Source organism: Drosophila teissieri, chromosome 3L (assembly GCF_016746235.2).
Source record: "Drosophila teissieri strain GT53w chromosome 3L, Prin_Dtei_1.1, whole genome shotgun sequence".
Classification (NCBI taxonomy): domain Eukaryota; kingdom Metazoa; phylum Arthropoda; class Insecta; order Diptera; family Drosophilidae; genus Drosophila; species Drosophila teissieri.
In genome coordinates, this window is record NC_053031.1 from 8,352,710 (window position 1) to 8,372,532 (window position 19,823).

At 43.2% G+C, this 19,823-nt stretch overlaps 1 protein-coding gene across 1 annotated transcript in view; it reads left to right on the forward strand.

The window, feature by feature from the left end:
- LOC122615881 (division abnormally delayed protein) overlaps nt 1-19,823 on the forward strand; it is a 64,654-nt gene that overhangs the window by 37,862 nt on the left and 6,969 nt on the right. The window contains exon 2 of the mRNA XM_043791047.1: nt 12,316-12,459. Coding sequence (XP_043646982.1) covers nt 12,316-12,459 — 144 coding nt within the window. The remainder of the gene's footprint in view (nt 1-12,315; nt 12,460-19,823) is intronic.

The following is a 19,823-nucleotide window of genomic DNA, read 5'->3' on the forward strand; positions in this document are numbered from 1 at the left end:
AAGAGCATTTGCGATGCAGTGCAGACAGGCACGCATTGCTGTTTTCAAACTATTCTTTTTATGCGTTTCTCTTTAAAAATGCAAATTTTTTCGCTCGCATATTGTTTGTCGGTCTGTTTTTATTATGCCTTGTGCGATATGTAGCACACGTCCATGTGGAACCGGCATCTGTCCGTCCGTCTGTCCGTTTGTCCGTCCGTTTGTCAGTCAGTCAGTCCTTCAATGCCTCAGTCATTCAGTCAGTCAGTTGGGCAGACAAGCGTGTCGCTGCATTGCCATCGGCTATAGTTTTACAGCGAAAACCCCATTCATTCAGTCACGCACACTCATAGATCCAGATACATTCAGTTCATTCAGTTTTTCAAGCGTTGTGCATTGCTGATTTTATGTTATGTTACTTTAAATGCTGTCACACAAGGGCGCACAAATTGAGTCTTCACTGTGCCTGCATTTGGGTGGACAGCAGCGAGGGGGAAAATTCTTAACATTCAAATGAGCATGGAGCACTGCACGCCCACACTGTCAATTATGTTCGAAATAGTTTTCATTTTGCCGTTCTATATTTATCAAGTGACAAGGCCTGTTCGATTCAGAAAACTATGGTTTGGCTGTCATACGCGGTTCAAGGTTCATTTTGATTAATGAGTTGCTTGTGTCCGAGTGTGAGTCACTCGCTTAAGTGGGAGAAATATTTTTTGGGGTACCAAGTTAATCAGTTTCACTGTTTCGGGTGCGTGGGAAAGTAGCCTGTAATGCGCTTTTAATTGCAACGAACACAGAAATAATTGCACTCAACTCGGTAACTGAGGCAACTTTCACTCACTGGCTGTAATTCAAGCTGACATCTCGTCCCCAGGGAGAACTCTTTGCCAGCAATTACAGGCACAACAAAATCGCATAAATTACTGCCCAAAATTGGCATCGAACCCGAAAAAAAGAGACCAAAAACTTTATAAGGAAGTTGGGCACCTACGTGTCGTATACGTAATTACAAATTTATGGGAATGCCGCTGGATGTGTACGAAAAACAATTACACGACCGCACACACACCACAGTCTCGAAATGCATAATGCAGCAGTTGCAGTTGCAGTTGCACTTTCAGACGCTCTGTCATTGAGTCAGTCAGTTAGTTTTGTTTTTTCCTAATTTTTTTAGTTTTTAAGCCAGTTGCCTTTGGGCCACACTTGCCAGGAGTGTTGGCAATTGAAATCAATATGCTCGAGCACACAACAAATTTGTGCGGTTGCCAAACTGGATGATCGACCCACGCCCGAAAATGGGTTGAAAAAAACATACATATATGAGAAAAATGAAAAGCCGTCATTTTGCAATCGTATCTAATGAGGTGCGAAGAGAGGCGTTACAACGCCCCGAAGAAACAAAAAAGCAAAACCAATGCAACAGAATATTGTCAACAGCTTTGCTTACAACGGTTTGCACTTTAGGCCTAATCCCCAGAGAAGCCTGGCTGTCTATGTATATATCTCTATGTATATCTTCATACAGCGACAGCGAGTGGGCAGAAGTCGGGGAAAACTTGCTGCTCGGACGGCAAACCACTGATGATGAAGCTATTAAATTGAAAATTATATGCCGGCACTCGGTAATTGGCCAAGTGCATTGGAATTAAACCTGGTTTAGTGTCTTGCAATTGGAGACTGAGTGTTGCAGTTACTTGGAAATTTAGCATTCAATGAAAATCGACTTTAATGCAGGCAAATAAAGTTTCAATACTTTGACTAAATCGATTTTCTGTAATGAAATATTTAAATAACTTAATTAAACTGAAATGCTTTACATCATTAGCGCAACGAAGTAAAGTATAACAATTGATTGCTCTGCACTTTTTCCGTGGTTATTTAATACATTTTCTTTTCATTATTTTAATATAACGTTTATTGTATTCGATTACAAAAGCTTGATAGCCAAATGAGAACATAAATAAATGAATTTAAAGCGTAACTTTGTAAGAAACTCGCAGTCTACTGAAAAATGCATAAGAACACACTTAATTTCCGTTTTTCTTGCAAGTTGGAATGATTTCTGCATGGCAAATTTAGGCATACATTTGAGAGCCAAGAAAACTCTCGGATTAGTATTTAAATTCTTTCAGTATTAGCTTTGCTGAAACATTCCGAGTTGCGCCTTAGATTGAACCAATTTCCCTGCTCCGCATGCATTATTCATTCCATTGTACGAGTACTTGGCCTATGCATATAAAGTACGTAAAAGTTCGCTGAATTTTTACAGTTTTCGCGTACATTTAAAAATAAAAGTCAACCCACGCCTAGAAAAAACAGGGAAAAAACCAGGAACAGCTGGAAAAGACAGAGAATTCGTTTCACTGAATATAAGTACGTCTAATTGCTTCCGTGAAATGAAACAGACCAAGGAACCACATAGAAAAACATACTCGCACACTTTCGTATAATTTAAGCAATGCCAAGGAAAGGCGAAAATATATGCAGCTGATTTTCGGCAGAAACTTGTACAGTCCAGAGAATCGAAACCAAACGATGACGTCGGAGGTCGGTATTGCGTATTTTGTTCCTTTTTTTCCTTCTTTTTTTGTCTAAAGTAAACTGATAAATAAACAGCACGTGAATTATAAAAATGCAAAATGAAAGAAAACAAATCGCACACCATCGACAAACAAAACGAGGCGAGAAAATACACATGTATGGGCGAAATCATCTAGGAAAACTTTGCAAATTTCTTCGCCCCAAGCGACCTACGTGAGCAGCATGAAAAGATTCCCAACGATCCCGAAGTGTTTGCCCCGGCAAATGAATGGGAAGCCCAATGACTGGATGGCTGTCTGTCTGAGTGACTGACTACTATACACTTGGTAAAACAATGGCCAAGAACGAGTGAAAAGTCGGCGGTGAAGTTAGGTGGAGAAGTTAGGTGGGGAGGGCAACCTGAAATGAAAATCTCCGCCAATGTTTGCCCTCCGTAGCCGGCGTCTTTTATTTGGCTTTCTGTTTGCTCGGCGGCCCTAACGCCAAGACTCAATATTTATTTTTTTTCGATTTACCCCCTTTACTCCGCAGAATCTTCGGCAACCCCGGCCGAATGTGTGTATCCGCATTAAGTTTTATTTTTATGGCGAAAGCGTAAAGCGCAGAAATGCTTTTGGCTCTTGGCTTTTGGCCGAATCTGGCTTGTTTGTGGGCGTAATTGAAAATCCCCGACGCTGAAATGGCCACAACTAAATGTGTAAGGAACTATTTAGTGATGGTTTCACTGCTCCATGAAGCAGACCCCGAAATTCCCCCTCAATCTCAAGGCGTTGGGATAAATCGTGGCCGGTCAATGCGGCGTATGCGCAATTTGTGCTGCACTTGTGAGCGCTTCCACCCTCGAAATAAAAATGTCGAAAAAAAGACTTGCGGCCATTTGGCAAACGCTCGAGCTTGGCACATACAAACTGGCCAAGGTTTCAATGGATTCGATTTTCTTTGCCCTGATGGGAAAAACTGGGTGGGTGGGTGTCTCTGGCCACAGTTAGGCAAATATTGAAGCATAGAACACGTTTTCAAGCAAATTGCAATTTTATTGTTCCACCTTTTGGCTTTGTTCGGTGCTTCGGCTTAGGACGCTTTTATTACTGGCGTTAAGTCGGGATGACATTTGGCATATGGTTATGGGGATTTGCAAATACCAATTTCCCTTTTAGAAATCATTTTATTACACTGAAACGTGTTCCATTTTCCTTTTACTCCTTTTGTCTTGAAGATTTAATCAGCATTCACCAAAGCAATTGCTGTTTAATAATCAAATAAGTTACTTGCATTTTAGTTGGCCATCAAAAGCAATTGTTCTGCCTTAAAATCCAATAATTAGTCATCTGTTTGTAAGTAACCCCCTTAAATGCTAACAATTCCGATCGTTGGCTTATCTCATCGCCTGGCACCTTTAGTTCCCCAATTTAATAAACATTTACGAGAGAGTTCAGGCAACCGAAAGGCAGGCGTGGGCGTGGCAGGAGGGGATTTGTGGGGGAGCCGAAGCTCTCATTGTTGTCATGCAATGCGCAAACACAAAACTAATTGAATTTTTCCAAGCTCTTTTCCATCCTCGCCATTCTGCAAGTCAGCAGAGGCGTTGGCTGCCAGGGGATTGCTGGAAAATCGGTGGGAAAAAGGGGGCCTTTTGTCTATGCCGTACGTGCCACGATTCCTAGTTGACACGATGTTGTTGTTGCTGGCTAGTTTGCTGCTGATATAGCTCGGAAACATAATCAACATATAATTAAAAGCTACTAACATGCAACACATTACACGCAAACTATATTGTCGTTACACAATGCAAAGTGGGCTGGGTTCTTCAGCATCTAAGCCCCTAGAAATTCCATACCACCCCTTAATTTTATTTTTTTTTGTTTTATCTGCCGTCGGACTGACCCAAAAATCCACTTCACGCCCAAAGCAAAACATGCTGGGTTTTATTATATTTATTTTATTGTTTTGTATTCTTTATGCTGAGTCTGGGTCTTGGCTCCATTTTAATGGCCTGTATGGTGCGTTGCAATTATAACACACACACAACATAAGAAAACCGTCAACAAGTGCTGCTTAAGTGCTCCATGCAACAACAAGAGCTGAATCTGATTGTCCGGTAATAAAAGTGACCTAATTCAGTGCTTTTTGGGGGGTTTTCTGTTTCTGAAATAGTTGTCATAATTCACTTGGGCTGCTCCACATTTTATGCAAGCTCTGCACTTATTTTTTGCTTGGCCGGTAACCGGAGTTTTCGTTCATGGGATTGGCATTACTAAAATACTTGAAACACGAGACAATCGCTGCGAGAGCGTAATTATATATGCATATATATGCATATATTGCCCCGATGTCAAACAATTATACTTAATAATGACTCGCTGGGCATGGCCCATATTTAGTAAATTGGAATCGTTATCAGTTGAAGCAGCTAGAGCAGCAGAACACTAGAACATCAGAACACTAGAACACCATTAGCAACAGAGACAGCAGCCTTAAATTAAATTAAATTTAGAACATGTGCTTGAAAAATCTGTTCTGTCAGCAATAAACTTAAATGCTTAATGATCCGTGGCGCAATTAACTTTTTACAGCATAAACATTGAACAGAGCAAAATGGGGCTAGCTTAGCTCACTTAATCTGGCAGTTAGTATGCGATTTTAATGTTCAGTTCTTGCAGCTTCATTCAGCTAGCAGCCATTTGATGGAACAATTTCCTGAGTCTAGCATTAATGCCAGGTGCTGTCAGCAGCACTCAATAATTTAGCTGTCTTACGCTTCTTTTTCTGATAACGAACTTAATGATACTGAATTCTTTGGATCTTCCAGTCTGCAAACTCCCTTTCCCATACGCATCACTTGTAGTTACGAGCAGCCAACGGCAATCAGTAGAAATTTGCGTACATTAAGACCATAGCTTTTTGCTCTGCTATTGCCGGCATGACATTTGCCGGCTGAAATGGCTGCAAACGGCTGAATCGGCTGAAAAACAAGTTAATTACAATAGGATTACCCGGCAAACAAAGGGGCTGCCACAGCCACTACGACTGCGACTACGACTGCCCATTGGCCTTCCGTTCGTGCCGCATATTTTCCCATTGGCATAATCTCATAAAATGGCATTTATGCGGGGTCCCGTGCGGATTTTCATTCCCCACACGCCTCTCCCTGCCCCTACCAGCCCCCAGCCCCTCGGGGGCTTGTTGATGCGTTAATTTGCATGCAACATGCACTATGATTACCCGCAATTTGCAGCAGCAGCGGCAGCAGCAGAAAAGCAGCGGCAGCAATGCTGGCAACTAGATCGCCATTAGCGGGTAGTGCACTCAGAGAAAACAATAGCATAGGGGGAATACATTATCTTCAAACCAATTTTTAAAATTAGTAGAGTCTACAGTATACATTCGGACTTATATCCTTTTAAAAGTGACTGTAAATAGACATTGTTTTATAAAAAGTGTCACTTCATTTTCAAAAGGTTTGGTTAAAAGATCAATATAAATTTCTGATTGAAAAACAAATAGACTTTATTTACATTTAAGCCATTTTTGAATGTAATTGCCTAAGAGGCTACTTGAAATCGCAGTGCCCCATTGTCCAACTGTGGCAGCTGGGAAATCGTAATGGAATCGAAATCCGAATCGGAATCGGACAGCTGGCCACGACCAACGGCCAACCGGGCGAGCAGAATTGGTGGCTCTTGGATCGCGTTTATTTGTTTGTGTGTTGTGCTTCTGTTTTTGTTTGACGCCGATGTTTGCACAACTGCGATGCAAAAATCACAAAAAAAAGAAGTACAAAAAACGCTGAAGAGCCACGGGGAATGCCTCGATACTACGCTCTTCGATGGCTTTCATTTGCTGGGCGCCCAGTTGTATAATTTGCAATGGCTTGTTGTTGCAGGCCCTCGGAATGGTGAATGCGAATGTGTTGCTGCCCAGCAGCTACTTGCAACTGCAACAGAAGCTTGCAGCAGCTGAGCTGGTTTTAATTATAAAACTGCTGCTGCATCGGAGGCTCCTTTTTCGTGTTTGGTCGTTGTCAGCGATTTCCTCAATTATTTGCCTTCGTTTGTTGTTCTCTTGTTTTCAAAAAAATAAAAAGGCAACAGAAAAAGGAAACAAATAAGAAATGCACATAAGTTCAACAATTTTGTTGTTCGTTTATTTTCGATTTGTGTGTTTAACATTTGCTTGCGAGCAGCGCGTTGTAATTTGATTTCTTTGTTTACACAAGTATATTTAATGCCCGGTTCCTTTGTGTTTTGGGTGCTGCACTTCATCATCATCCCCGAAGATGGCTGATTGGTGAATCATGATGATGAAGATGATGCTGCTGATGCTGATGGGAGGATATGCATTCTGGGGATTTTATTAATAGTCCGTTCTTCGGCATTTCTGATGGATGCCGTGCATTGGCATTAAGTTCTTTGTTCGCTGCATTTGAAATCGCCCTATTGAGATATTTTTTTGCAATCTGTCTGCCGAGATAAAGTGCAGAGATCGGGATCTGAGAGATTAATGCTCAAAGATTCTCCGGGCCAAAAACTTTCCATCCAGCTCCATTAGTTCTGCACATATTGCTGCAATTTGCATATAGATTGACTCAACTCAATTCAACTCAACGCGACTCGAGTCGCACAGACAACTCTCTTGGGGCTGCCTCATAAATCTAAATAATTAATAATTGTCACTGCCCCCGAAGACGGCGACTGCAATTTGCGGCTAAAATGCTTTTCAATTAAGTTTTTAATACATTTCTTGAGGCCGCTGCTGCTGCTGCTGGTGCAGACAACGGGAATTTCGCGTCTGCCTGGCGCCTGCCGAATTCGCAGTGCAATCGAAAAGAGCTGGCCAAATATGGGGGCATGCAACCAGTAACTAGCAGATTGCAACTACCACTCTGTGGCACGCATAATCGCAGCTGACGTTTTCATCGCTAGATTAGCACAAAGTGCAGTGCGTGCAGCAGGCCGAAGGAAGCTCAGGTTCGCATACACATGCAGATGCAGAAACAGATGCAGATGCAGATACATATGCAGATGCAGATACAGTTACGGCGAGATACATTTGTGTGCATTCAAATGCGAATGCAAATAAACGGCAAAGAGATTGTCGCTGCAGCCGACGCAATAAATTTTACATGCCACGCAGACGTGGCGCCAAAATCTGCCAGCTTCGATGTCAGCAGAGCAACAACATGCAACTGCAACACCAACACCAACGGCAATGTTGCAAGTTAGCATCCGTGCGGAATTTGCCACACAAATTGAAAACTTATGCGGCACATTAACAATTTACCAGCAGAATTGTTGGGATTTTCCCGCGTGGCAGCTGCAACGCCAAATAATCGCTGCCAAACATATGCAAAATACCAAATATTTGAAAATGCCACAGCAGTGGCACAGTGACTGCAAAAAGTTTATATCGGCTTCAATAACACAAAACATTATTCAGAAATGTAAACAATATTTTTTGGCATTAATCAAGTCTATGTGTACGACGAATTCTAATAAAACTTTACATTTTTGTGTTGATTAAAATTCAAAATAAAATGAGGAATAGAAACTTGAATCCCCACCACTGTTTTACCAGGATATTTACACGCAGGATTTGGCTGGTTGTGCAGCTCCCACAATTGATATCAGTTTCAGGGCAGGCAGGGATAGGTTTTCCCGACATTGATTCGGCTCAAAGTGAAGCAGCTCCGATAAGATATGGAAATCGCAAAAACATACAATGGTGGCCAATAAACAATGTGTGTGTAAATATAGACGGGCATAGTTCAACGAACCAGAAGTTAAGGTAGTTTTATGGTTAAGAAAAATGGGGAAAATGGGGAAATGTGAAATGTGGAAACGGAAAGGGGAAAAAGATTGGAAAACGACCTCGCCATCTGATGGTGATCTATGTTCGGGACAAACGTGTCATAACAGCAAACAGAAAGCAACGAACCATAAAATGAACAAGGGGCCAACAACACCTTGATTTGGGGTGCCCAAACCCCTGAACCCCTGAACCCCTCAACCCATGAACTCCATAGCCCCCGCCCATTGAGCCATTTGTTGACTTAATTGTTATCACCCTCAAACTGCCGCCGCCGCTGCACAAATTGTTCGTGTTTGACAAGTAGTTGTCAACAATTTTTGATAAAAAAAGAGCTGAAATAAAAATGAAATTATTGTGTGTGACATGCAGGCCCAAAAACCCAGCTCCCCCCCTTTTAACACACCACCCCCCTTGCCGCATTGATAGGAAGCCTGTGGCAGCAGCGACGGATGTTTTTATTTGGTTTGCATTGCAGTCGCTGCACGTTCGTAAATTTATTAGGGAATTTATGGCCTTGGGCAATCGTTTGGACTATTTGCTGCGACCTGAGGAGAAATTAAATTGATTTTCAATCAATGCCGTAAATTATACTCAAAATATATCACTCACCCTTTTTGGGGGGATTATATATGTTTCATTAGATAAATATTTGAGTTGATTTCAGTGGAATTTAAGTTCGTTCTAACAGGAATAAAAATAATAAGTGAAAAAGCTGTATAAAAGGTAAAAAAACGACTTTAACAAGGTTGCCATTGTTTGCACAAATTTAAAATTGAATAAAGTTTATTTTTATAGGGCAGACAAGCTGCCTGCTGTTCACTTCGTTATGCTTTACTTTGTAATTAAATTATTTTTTACACAATGCATGTCAAAATATTTCGGCAGACATGGCAGGGATCTGTTTTAATTACAGCATCCAGAAATTCTCCTGGCTCTTGGCTTCATTATTATCAACACGCTCACAGTAAATTGTGCAAATTGAAAACGCATACAAGTTGCATATGCCACTGGGAAATGCCTCTGCGTGGGGGAGGGGGAGGAGAGGGGGCTTGCTAAATGGGGGAGTGGATGTGGTGGAGTAAGGACACTCGAAATATGTCAAGGTATGCAAAATCCACTCCCATACGCAAGTGTTTTGCGGGCTAAGCGCTTTCTTGGCTGCCAGCCAACTTGGCTAATGCCAAAAGACAAGTAACCACAGAGCCAGAGCCTATCTGAGTGGATATACGAGTATGTGGATATATGTGGTTTGTGTGTGTGTCGTATGTGTGCAATCCACCAGCACCACCCCGCCCCGCCCCTTTTTACAGTGAAGACAATTACAGTAAACAAATTCGCACACGTCGTCAGTTGCATTTGCGGTGACAGGCTGGAAAACAAGGCCTGAAAATATAGAGAGACAGTAGCACAGTAGCTTTTGGGATAGAGGGGAAGGGGCTTCTGTTTCGGAGGCGTAATGGGGCCACTGCCCCTGCCTCCGCCCCTGCCACTCCCCTTTGGCCCGTTGTGCCCCCCTTTTTGCGGTCAGGGCCGTTTCTTGGTATTTTTGGCAGAGCATTTTCGGGCCATGCATGAGATTTGCATTTTTTACACCCACTCCACCAATTGCCATTGATGCACAGTGAAAATAAGTAACAATAGTAAATGGAGAAATGTATGTCAACAAAATGTAAATAATTAAATGGTTGTGTACATTGAAATTCTTCCATTACTTAATCTCTTTTCCTTGCCCATCACTACTGATATAAACTTTAAGTTGGTGATTATGTATTATGGTATTTAGGTGACACATTTTCCCCCAGTGCAGATGCATCTCTCTATTTTCGGAGCATCCCAGCTCTCCACTTTAGCCGTCTCCGCTTTGGGCCTTCCTTCACGTTCCCTTTGCAATTTGGCAGTCCGTTGCCAGAAACAGTTTGCCATAGCATACTTTTCTGGGCCACGGCATGATATATGTGCATGTGTATGTATGCATGCATGCAGGTCCTGGCAGTGCGCTGGTATGTGTGCATGCACGTTGCAGCAATTGAATTGAATTTCTGCTGCTCGAGTTTTGAGCTCTTGAGCCACAGAAAAGAGGTGGTAGCTAAACGTTTGAAAGCGAAGAATTCCGACATTCCCAGTGCAGGTTTAACCTGCACTGGCTTCCCTTTTTCGCTTTTCCGTTTTCCACTCCGTTTTCCACTTCTTTTTTCCCCACATTTGTGCCCTTCTTTTTGTGTCTTCCCCCAGACAGAGTGACTCGCTGGCTGAGTGACGCCTGGGTTTCTGGCCAACTGCCATGCGGGAAGTGGAGCTCCCTCTTGGCACTCTGCTCTGGACCGATTTATGGCCGAATGGCAGTGGCAAAAACGCATAAACACATCATTGGCAAAGGAGCCTGGAGGACACGGCCCCTAATCGATAACTTATACAATGCAATGCAAGAAATAGGGAAGCCAAATCCTTTTCGGCCCCCTTGAGGAGCACAAACAGCTCGCAAATCGATGGCACATAACTAAAATCTGTTTGGTTTTCGTCTCTGTCGAGTTTTGATTGACTGGCAGCAGGTCACTTCGAGGGGATATGGATAGCATTCTGGGGCGATGGCTTTGCGCCAAGTCTGTTGTCGTTTTCCATTTCATTTTCCAGGCGGGAAAAGCGTGTCATGGCCCCAGCGATTAACTGCAGCTATCGATGTTTGCCATTAGTTAACCCGAAATAGACGCTGACTGCATCTGCACTTTTGGCTTTTCTCGAATTCATTCATTTCGCTGGCTAATTTCACGACAGCCGACATCTGGGGCACTCAGCGATATGCATATGAGCGATTGTAAACGCTTCGAACATTGTGTAAAAGCCATTAATTTAAATTATATGCTACAAAGCCGAGGGGGGGGGGCGGTGTGGATATCCATAGAAGTCGTATCTGCTGTTGTCATTGCAGTTGTCATAAAAAGTCTGTCACACGATTTCTTTCCCCACTAATTTATGACTGCAGCAACTGCGGGGGATTCCCCTCATTAACACACATGCATGTGCGCTGCGGGGACTTCGCAAGTGAAAAAGTATCTTAGAGATACCGGAGGGAAAACAATTTCCTTTCAATAAGCCCTGGCAATCAACGGTCTTTTGTACACATATTTATTGTCCTAGCTTGTGCGGTTGTTTTTTGCTCTTTTCCTGTTTCTTTCATTAGACCGGATTTTCTGGGCCACAGCGATTAGTAAGCTGAAAATCGTTTTAGCCCACTTTCCCCCCTATCCATTGTCATTAGTGGAATGCGCTCGTATTTTAGAGGCAGCTGGAAACACAATCAATGCCCGCTGCGAGTCTTATGGATAGATAAATAGCAAACACAAAAAAACTATTGCAATTATGAGCAATTTAAAAGTTATTAACGCGACCGCCCATCACGAAACAAGCCGGCAAACTTGGTTCCTACTTCTGGTCTGTGCATTTGTACACTGTAAATTGTTGCGCCCACGCCGCCAATCGGAAACTATGGCCACTTTGCTGTTGCAGTCGAGCTGGCCAACACGCCCACTGCCATTTTAAAGCCATAAACAATTTAGCGAGACAACCCACACACACACACACACACACACACACAGTAAGCCGCAAAGTCATGAGTAAATATTTGATTTGTGCGATAATCTGAAAATGATACAGGCGCAGCAGGCGTTTCAAAATGATGCAACTGAAGATGAGTTGGGTTGATCGATAAGAGGGGTTTATTCCTAGCCAGCAGTATATTAAATGCTATCTTACTCTTAATATTTACATGAAGATACGGCTCAGCAAATGTATTTTATGAACAAAGATATTTAAACATATTGCGGAAATATTATATCACAATGAGTTAATACATGCATTGCAGAGGATGGGCTATCCAGTTTCTATAGATGTACACCAATCTTTTTCATAAAAATGCCTTGTAATCTCTCTGATTTTCTGACTGCCTAATAATACTAAAAATCTCCTCTTATTTTCCCAATTTTCCAGGCGCCATTTGCGGCGGAAGCTGCTGCAATAATGCCACGGAGCTGGAGCTGCGGAACAAAGCCGCCGGAATGTTCGAGCAACTGCTCCATCACCACACCAGCAGCCTGCGCGGAGTCCTCGAGACGAATGCCAAACAGTTCCAGAGTGAGTATCCATCTTCGAGTCTTTGGATCTCTTTTTGGGGGACAGCAGAAAGGATTAGTGGGGGGTTGGATGGTCGGTCGAGTGAAATCGAAAAGAGGCAGCATGCCTTTCTATGCAAATCTGCGGGCAAAGAGTCTGAAAAGTTTGCCGGGCGTTAGACCAAAGTATATTTTCGTGGCAATAAATAATTTATCATATGCAAATTCATCGGGCTCGGCACAAAGTTATGAGGATAAAAACAGCTTTTGCCTCGCAATCTGCGAAGTGCGCTAACCAAATTAAACTTGAAACGCGAAATGCGAAATGCGAAATTGATTTGTAATTTGAATTTGTATGCAGATCAAAGCGACTGTATAATAAACTGATATAAAAGTATATGTACATATGTATGTATCTCTCTGTATATAAGGAATCATAACCATAACCGAGCTGTTTTAAAATGCAGCGAACGCGGCTGGGACTTCGGACTGCATCTAATTAAAAAAGCATTAAATAATGTTGTAGTCCCTGCTGTTATTGTTGTTGTTGTGGCCGCTGTCCCTTTTTAGACAATTTCGCAAACTTTGTCTGGGTCACGTTTTGGGGCTGGACGCCCCCTTTTGGGGAGCTGCCCCTTTCACACAATGCCTGCAAATTGTTGTCGTACATGCTGTAAATCTCGCTTCACTTTAAGGCAGGTTTTTGGGGTGCTGTTGCTGGTGCAGCTGCTGCTGCTGTTGTTGCTGCTGCTGCGGATGTTGTTGCTGCTGCTGTTGCTGCCTCATTGTTGTTCTCGCCAGTCTGAGTCCGCAGTTCTTGGAAATGGGCGCGCATTCAAAGAGACTTTAAACACGCCCCACTCGTTGTACATACGTACGTACATGCCCACACGAATATAGGGGATATACTCGTATACCGAATGCGGATTCACAATTTATATATAAATACATTTTGGCGAATTTGTTTGCATTTCGTGTGTTGTCATCAGCTTAATTTATGCAAGCCCATTGATTCATTCGCATGGGGGCTCATTAAGTTGCGAGTCTTCCTTTCGGCAATATGAGTGCGGCAAACGAAATCTTCATTAAATTCATTTGGAGTTAGTGGAACGCCTCTTGGTTATTAAATTATTCATTTCTAAATGGGTAATTGAGCAAATCATATGATTAAATCGCAAAATTAAATTGATCAAAGCTGCAATATCGTTATCGGTTCTAATGTGAGAGGAACTTACTTATTCTTTATTTAATTTCTAGCTAAAATCCCTTCCAAAACACTCGAAATGCAGAGTATTCCGCTAACAATTAGCATTCAATTTGCATTGGAGAACTCGGCACTCAATGATGTCACACAAGGCAAACACCGATGGGTCCCACGTTTTGTTAGGTAAACAGAACATGCAAAAAATTAAAATGCAGTCGGCAAAGTCATTTAGCCTAACAATCGAGCAATAAAGCAATTTATAATTATTTAAAACCAATAGCCAGTGCAATTTATTTGCCTTACGAGCCAGGTTAAAAATGACACATTTCCATTGATGGTTTAATGAGGTGCAGCTAATGGTAGTAGAGATTTATGAAACAGTTGGCTAATTGTTTAAATATATACTATATAGTTGCCTGTTACTGCTGCTATGGCCGTAACTGATAGTTAATGGGTATCTTGTCTGTCGCTGATAACGGGTTCCTTGTTTGGGCCAAAAACTTCTGGCCCAAATGGCGTCCTCTTGTGCTTATCGGCGCGTCGTTGCGCTGCCACGCGTTTCCTCCACTTGCAGCAGAGTGGCCATAAAAATTGATTTACTTTCTTGGCAGCGCACCCGGCGTATGCGTAATGTTCTGCCATTGGGAGAAAGGCAGCAGCACTACAGACCCCGAAAAAAAGCGCAACTATAAAACTTTATGCATTTCTTGGCAATCGCTGGTCTTATTGCTCTTTCTCCTGGTCTGCTAACGCATAAAATATTATGGTATGCGAAATAAATGCATATTTCTATTTTGTGCCATAAACTTGCCAGCTACAACAGCTTGTGGCATATGCAATACAAGCCACAGGCTTCCTTCCTGTTCGAATACCGAAACCCCAACCTCTCCACCCGCCGCCTCCTTCCGGTTGCAGCTCATCCGCCCCCGTGCCACGCCCCTTCCGTTGCAGCGCCCATTGTTGCAACTCCTGCCCTCTCGCTCTCTCCCTGTAACCCCGCTGCTTTGTGCGGCTGCCTTCTTTTGTTTGGCGTATTATTTTTAAGCAAGTATTTGCGTGTTTAAACACGTTTCGCAGCTTACGAATTATATGGCTGCCCAGGCCCCCAAATAACCCCAATCCGCAGATCTGCCCGACCCCCAATTCCCCATGTCAACCACCAACGCACTGCGTTCCCATTGCACTCACTGCGACTACGTGGCCGTCTCCACCATCGTAGTCATCATCATCATCATCATCACCATCATCGTCATCTTGGCAGCTACTTTCGTTGTCGCTGCTGCACTGGGAAAAAATATTATAGAAATTCATTATTTATGGAAATGAATTATAGAAATGCTCATTTAAATATGAGAAAAAGCTACTCTAGAAACATACAAATACCAACATAAAATTGTATCATTGTTTTTTCAATTTCCAATTGGCAAGAATTACAGAAGTATTAGCTGTATAGCTGTATATACAAAAGTATAGCTTTGTTTTTAAAAGATATATTTAGACTTTTTAGTTTACATTTCTTTTAGATATAGTAAATTTTTATTTTTAAATTTCTTCACTGTTTAACGTCATTGTCGTTTTGGTGTGTTGCTCACGCGCTTAATGCGTTTCGCTGCAAAACCTCTCGACTCCCCTTCCTGTCACCTGGCTCCCGCCCCCTTAGATCCCCTCCCCTTAAGCCCCCTTTCCCCCTTTTGACCCTCCTTTGTGGGCAGGGGCGTGCGCCAGCATAAAAGTTCCAAATGCTGACTTACTGCTCTGCCAGCACAACTTTTGCCCCTTTAAGCAAAACAAAAACAAACGGCAATGGGGAAAAAACGAAAACAAAATGGGATCTTGAAAAATTATTTCTTTATTTTTGTGGCAGCAGCAGCGGCGGCGGCAGCTGCAGCAGCAATGCGTGCACTTTCATAAGTTGCAACTAGCAAGCAGCTAGCTGCTAGCAACTTGCAACTTTCCACATCCACAGCCCATCCCTGCCACCCAATTTCGCAACTTGGGCCGGGCTTAAGTCTTTTCGGCCATATCTCGTGCTTTGCCTGGCTGGCTGCTGGCTGCTGGCTTTTGGGCTGCCTTCTTGTCTTTACGGCTAAAGTGGTTTTTTGGCCGCCATCGCTTGTTAGCCTGCTTTTGTTTGTCTTGTCACAGAGTGCGGGCTGTGCGAGCTTGTTTGCCACTGCAACAACTAACTCGGCCTCTGCCTCTGTCTCTGCCGCAAGTTGTTGCAGTGGCAGGTCCAAAACTCTGCTGTTGTTGTCATTAGGTTTTAGTATGATTGAGGCGACACTGCTTTTGCTATGTGGGTGGTGTGGCCAACACCATGTAAAGCTGCGCATTTCTCATCACTTATTGAAAACGGTTTTGGATTTAGAAGCTATTCTTACGATGTTGTATTATTTCTCTTATATCTTTATTTGGTAAATAAAAAGATATTCTACCGTTTTGTATAGAACCCATTAAGCTGACTAATCAGGCACTTAACTAAAACACATTTAACTAAATTACGAGCATCCCAACGCCAAATGGTTATTTTTAGCTCAAACTCGTTCAGATCTTCGCCATTCTTGTTTGTATCTCTCGTTGATATATTCCACTTTTTTTTAAGCTGCGACCTTCGGACTCCAGCTTCGATTCCTCAATGAAATCGACAGGGAACCGAAGTTCAGAGCCAAGGAACACCTGCAGATTGTGGAGCTGAAAACGCCCCCGAACTAAAACCAGTTGTCATTCTATGTGGCAGCGAAGATCTTTAAATATTGGCGTGTTTAACACAACAAACAGCAAATGCCGAATTACTAATGGAGCTGTTGCCTGAGCAACTTTAATTTCCACTCGTTTCATTAATTAGCAGCGTCTCGAAAAACAAACAACATACAACATCGATGCCATTTCGTCTGGCAATTGCGTTCCAATATCGCCATTTGTGTGCATATATAATTACCATAATTAGTTGCTTGGCAAATTAAACGCTAAAAGCTCGCGCTTGTAATTAACGCGCCACCAAAAACGGAAGGCAACTCGATGCCGCTCGGCAAAAATCAGCAGGGGTTCCTTCCACATTTGGTATGGGGTGATTGCAACCCCAACTCTTGTCAGATCAAATAACTCCCATGCCCCCTTGGCCAATTGATGCATATGCTCTGAAGCGTTTCAATATGTCAGAGCGGAGCTAAGCCGAAAAAGGGTCGACCCACGCTCGGAAAACTCCAGTTTTCCATCTCCACAGCTCGCCGCCAACAATGAAAAGTCATCCAATTACTTTGACATTGTGTAGGGGCTCTGGTCCAGGCCCCTCTGGTTGGGATCGGATGCTATTGAATGGTATGGGGCATGCCACGGGGTTAGGTTGAGATGAGTCTGCCTGCGAAGAGCAGATTGCCGCAGGGCTCACAGCTGTTGGAGTGGCGAGTTGGATAGCTGGATTGCTAGATGGCTGCATTCTTGGTTACTTGGATGCTTGGATAGCTGGCTAGCTGGATGGCTGGATGGTCGGGTACTTCGGTGAAGGGGCGTGCCGAGTTGGCACGCCTGCAGATAGCTAGTTACAATACATGCACTTAAGCCCACTGCCACGCACAATGGGCTGGATTGGGTTGGATTGACTTAGGTGGACAGCAAAGGGTTGGGTCACCAGATGGTGCAGTGGAGCTAGCAGTGCTCAAGGGGGTGAGGGAATTTATAAGAACAATATGCAGCACCTACCTTAGAAGCAACACATTTTGCAAAAAATTAAATTACCAATTCATAAATCACTGATATTAGATAATCACAAAGAGAGATGGAGTCTATTGTATAATGTGCTGTGACTAAGATCAGTTTTAATTTATAGAATACAGAAAATAAATATGGTTAAATATGTATTAGAAACAAACTACTATATCAATTGAAGTGATTAAAGTCATAAACTGCAAGCACAAGCCACTGTGCCTATCTTGTGTTTTCCTCCACTTCCTCCCGATTGCCGGTTGCTTTTTGCTGGTTTGTTGGTTGCTGGTTTGCTGGTTTGCTGGTGGCCAGGCCAGGAGAACTGCTCCCTCCAGACGGACAGACGACCAAGGAGGCGACTTCAGGGCCGGCCGGGAAAAAAGTTGCCACAGTTCAAAAGCGAAGCTAAACGCGGCTAAAAAGCTAAGCCCGCCGCCGAATGGCAAAGGCAAAAAAAAAAACAAAAATGAAGTGGAGAAGAAATGAAGAGCACTAACAAAGTTGCTGGGGCATTCATAAGGCGGCAAGAGCAAGAGCAACAGCAGCGGCAACGGCAACGGCAAACGGATACCGCAGTTGGGATAGTGGGCAAAATACATGCATATAAAATGCAAATAAAAATGCGGCAGATACTAAAATTGTAATATCCGCACAGGAACGCAGGCAACAAACAAAATACAAATAAACGAACGAGCAATGTTCCCAGTGCCCCGAGGAGCAAAAGAAGTCCGGCCGCAAAAAGCATAAAAAAACCTAAATAAAGGAATATATATATGTGTTTATATATAAAAAATACAAAAGCGGCAGGGAAAAAGCGGGCAAAATAAAACTAAACCTGTGGGCTGTGCTCGCTTTCGGTGAGTGTGTGTGCTGCATATTTTTGCCGAGGCGTGGGAAACGGCAACACAGCTTGTGGACCGCGGTCGCATCTGCCACTGCCCCCGCCCCCGATCCCCCGCCCCCGCCTTTCGCACCACTTTTGGGGCTTGCCCCGGGCCACGAATCCCCATCGAAATGCCCCATCCGCTCCCGAAGGCGAATCCCAAACCGGTCGCTCCCTGGAACTTGGCATGCTAATCTCGCTCCTGCCAGCCAGCCGCCGAATTCTAATGAAGCAATGAAGCCAGGGACGCCAAAGTCGCTGTCTTTTCCGATATTTACTCTTTGCGCATAGCTAAGCAAAACACTGAAACTTTTTGGAAAAATACCATATCGTATCTATACTTATTTATATATTTATTGATTTTAACCGGCTAAAAGAAAAATTTATTAAATCTCTTTGAAGCTGTGCCTACTTCGTTTATACATAACTACTTAACTTTATCTAACTTTTGTTAACTTTCTCCCGGTGTAAGTCCCAAACTTCCCATTCATAAGAATGGATATTTAGTGTCTGCTCACGGGCTTGGTCTTCGTTTTGCCCTGAGAGTCCGAGGAGCCCTTTTCCCTCTCCTCTACCACCTGAACTATACTGGCCGCACTTTGTTGTCTAATTCAATTTCATTGTCTGTTTGCCCATTAGTGCGACTTTCCATGTGTGACGAGCGTGAATCCCTTTGCCATTTTCCTCCCACCCGGAAGGTCTTTAAAAAGCACACAAAAAAACGAAAGAAAAAAAATAGAAGAGAGTGCCCGAGCTTAATGAAATTTTCATGTTTCATTGGGAAAGCCATTTGGCCTGCTTTAGATTTGATTGCTGGTCGAGCATAGATACGGGTAAACTCCTGGCAGCCACAATAAAAATTCCCTCGGTTAATTGTCAAAGGTGCGAGTGCAAGTGTGGGAGTGAGAGGGCACAAGGAGGGAGAGAGATGGCGAGATAGAGCCGGACAGAAATTGCAATTAGTTGCAGAAACCAGCAAAAGTCCAGCAAATTGCATATATGAAGTTTTGTGTGTGCCCGCAGGTGAAGTGCTGAGTTAACAATTTATGCGATACAAAGATACAAAGATACAAATGCATAGCATTTGAGGCGGCTCTGTGTTTCTCTGTGGGTCCCAAACCTAATTGAGCGTATTAAGCCAACAAAAGCAGCTGCAATAATGCATATCAAGCATACGCAGCGTTGGCTGCTTTCAGCATTTTCCCCATGACAATTGAGCTCGCAGTGAGTTCATTAAAATTGCAATTACACATTGCAGTCGTAGGAAATGCCACTGCAACGAATATCCATCGCAAGGAGTCTGGGAATCCGGATAGGGGAAATTGCCTAGGCTGCCATGAATAGATAGATACATTTGCAATCAATAGAAGCTATTTTGGGCATGTCAATCATGTAATTGTTGCATCGTCTGCATCCGCACTTCCTCTCCAGCAGCTCCAGCAGTTCCAGCTCCCCATTAATGGCTCATTTGGAGCCCCTTCTCGCGACCCTTTCCGATTTAATGAGCCAATCGAGCTGGGATCCCCATGTCGCCAGTGTGAGAATATACGAGTATATACGCGTTTACTGGTATATCCCAGCGCGTCAACACGTTCGA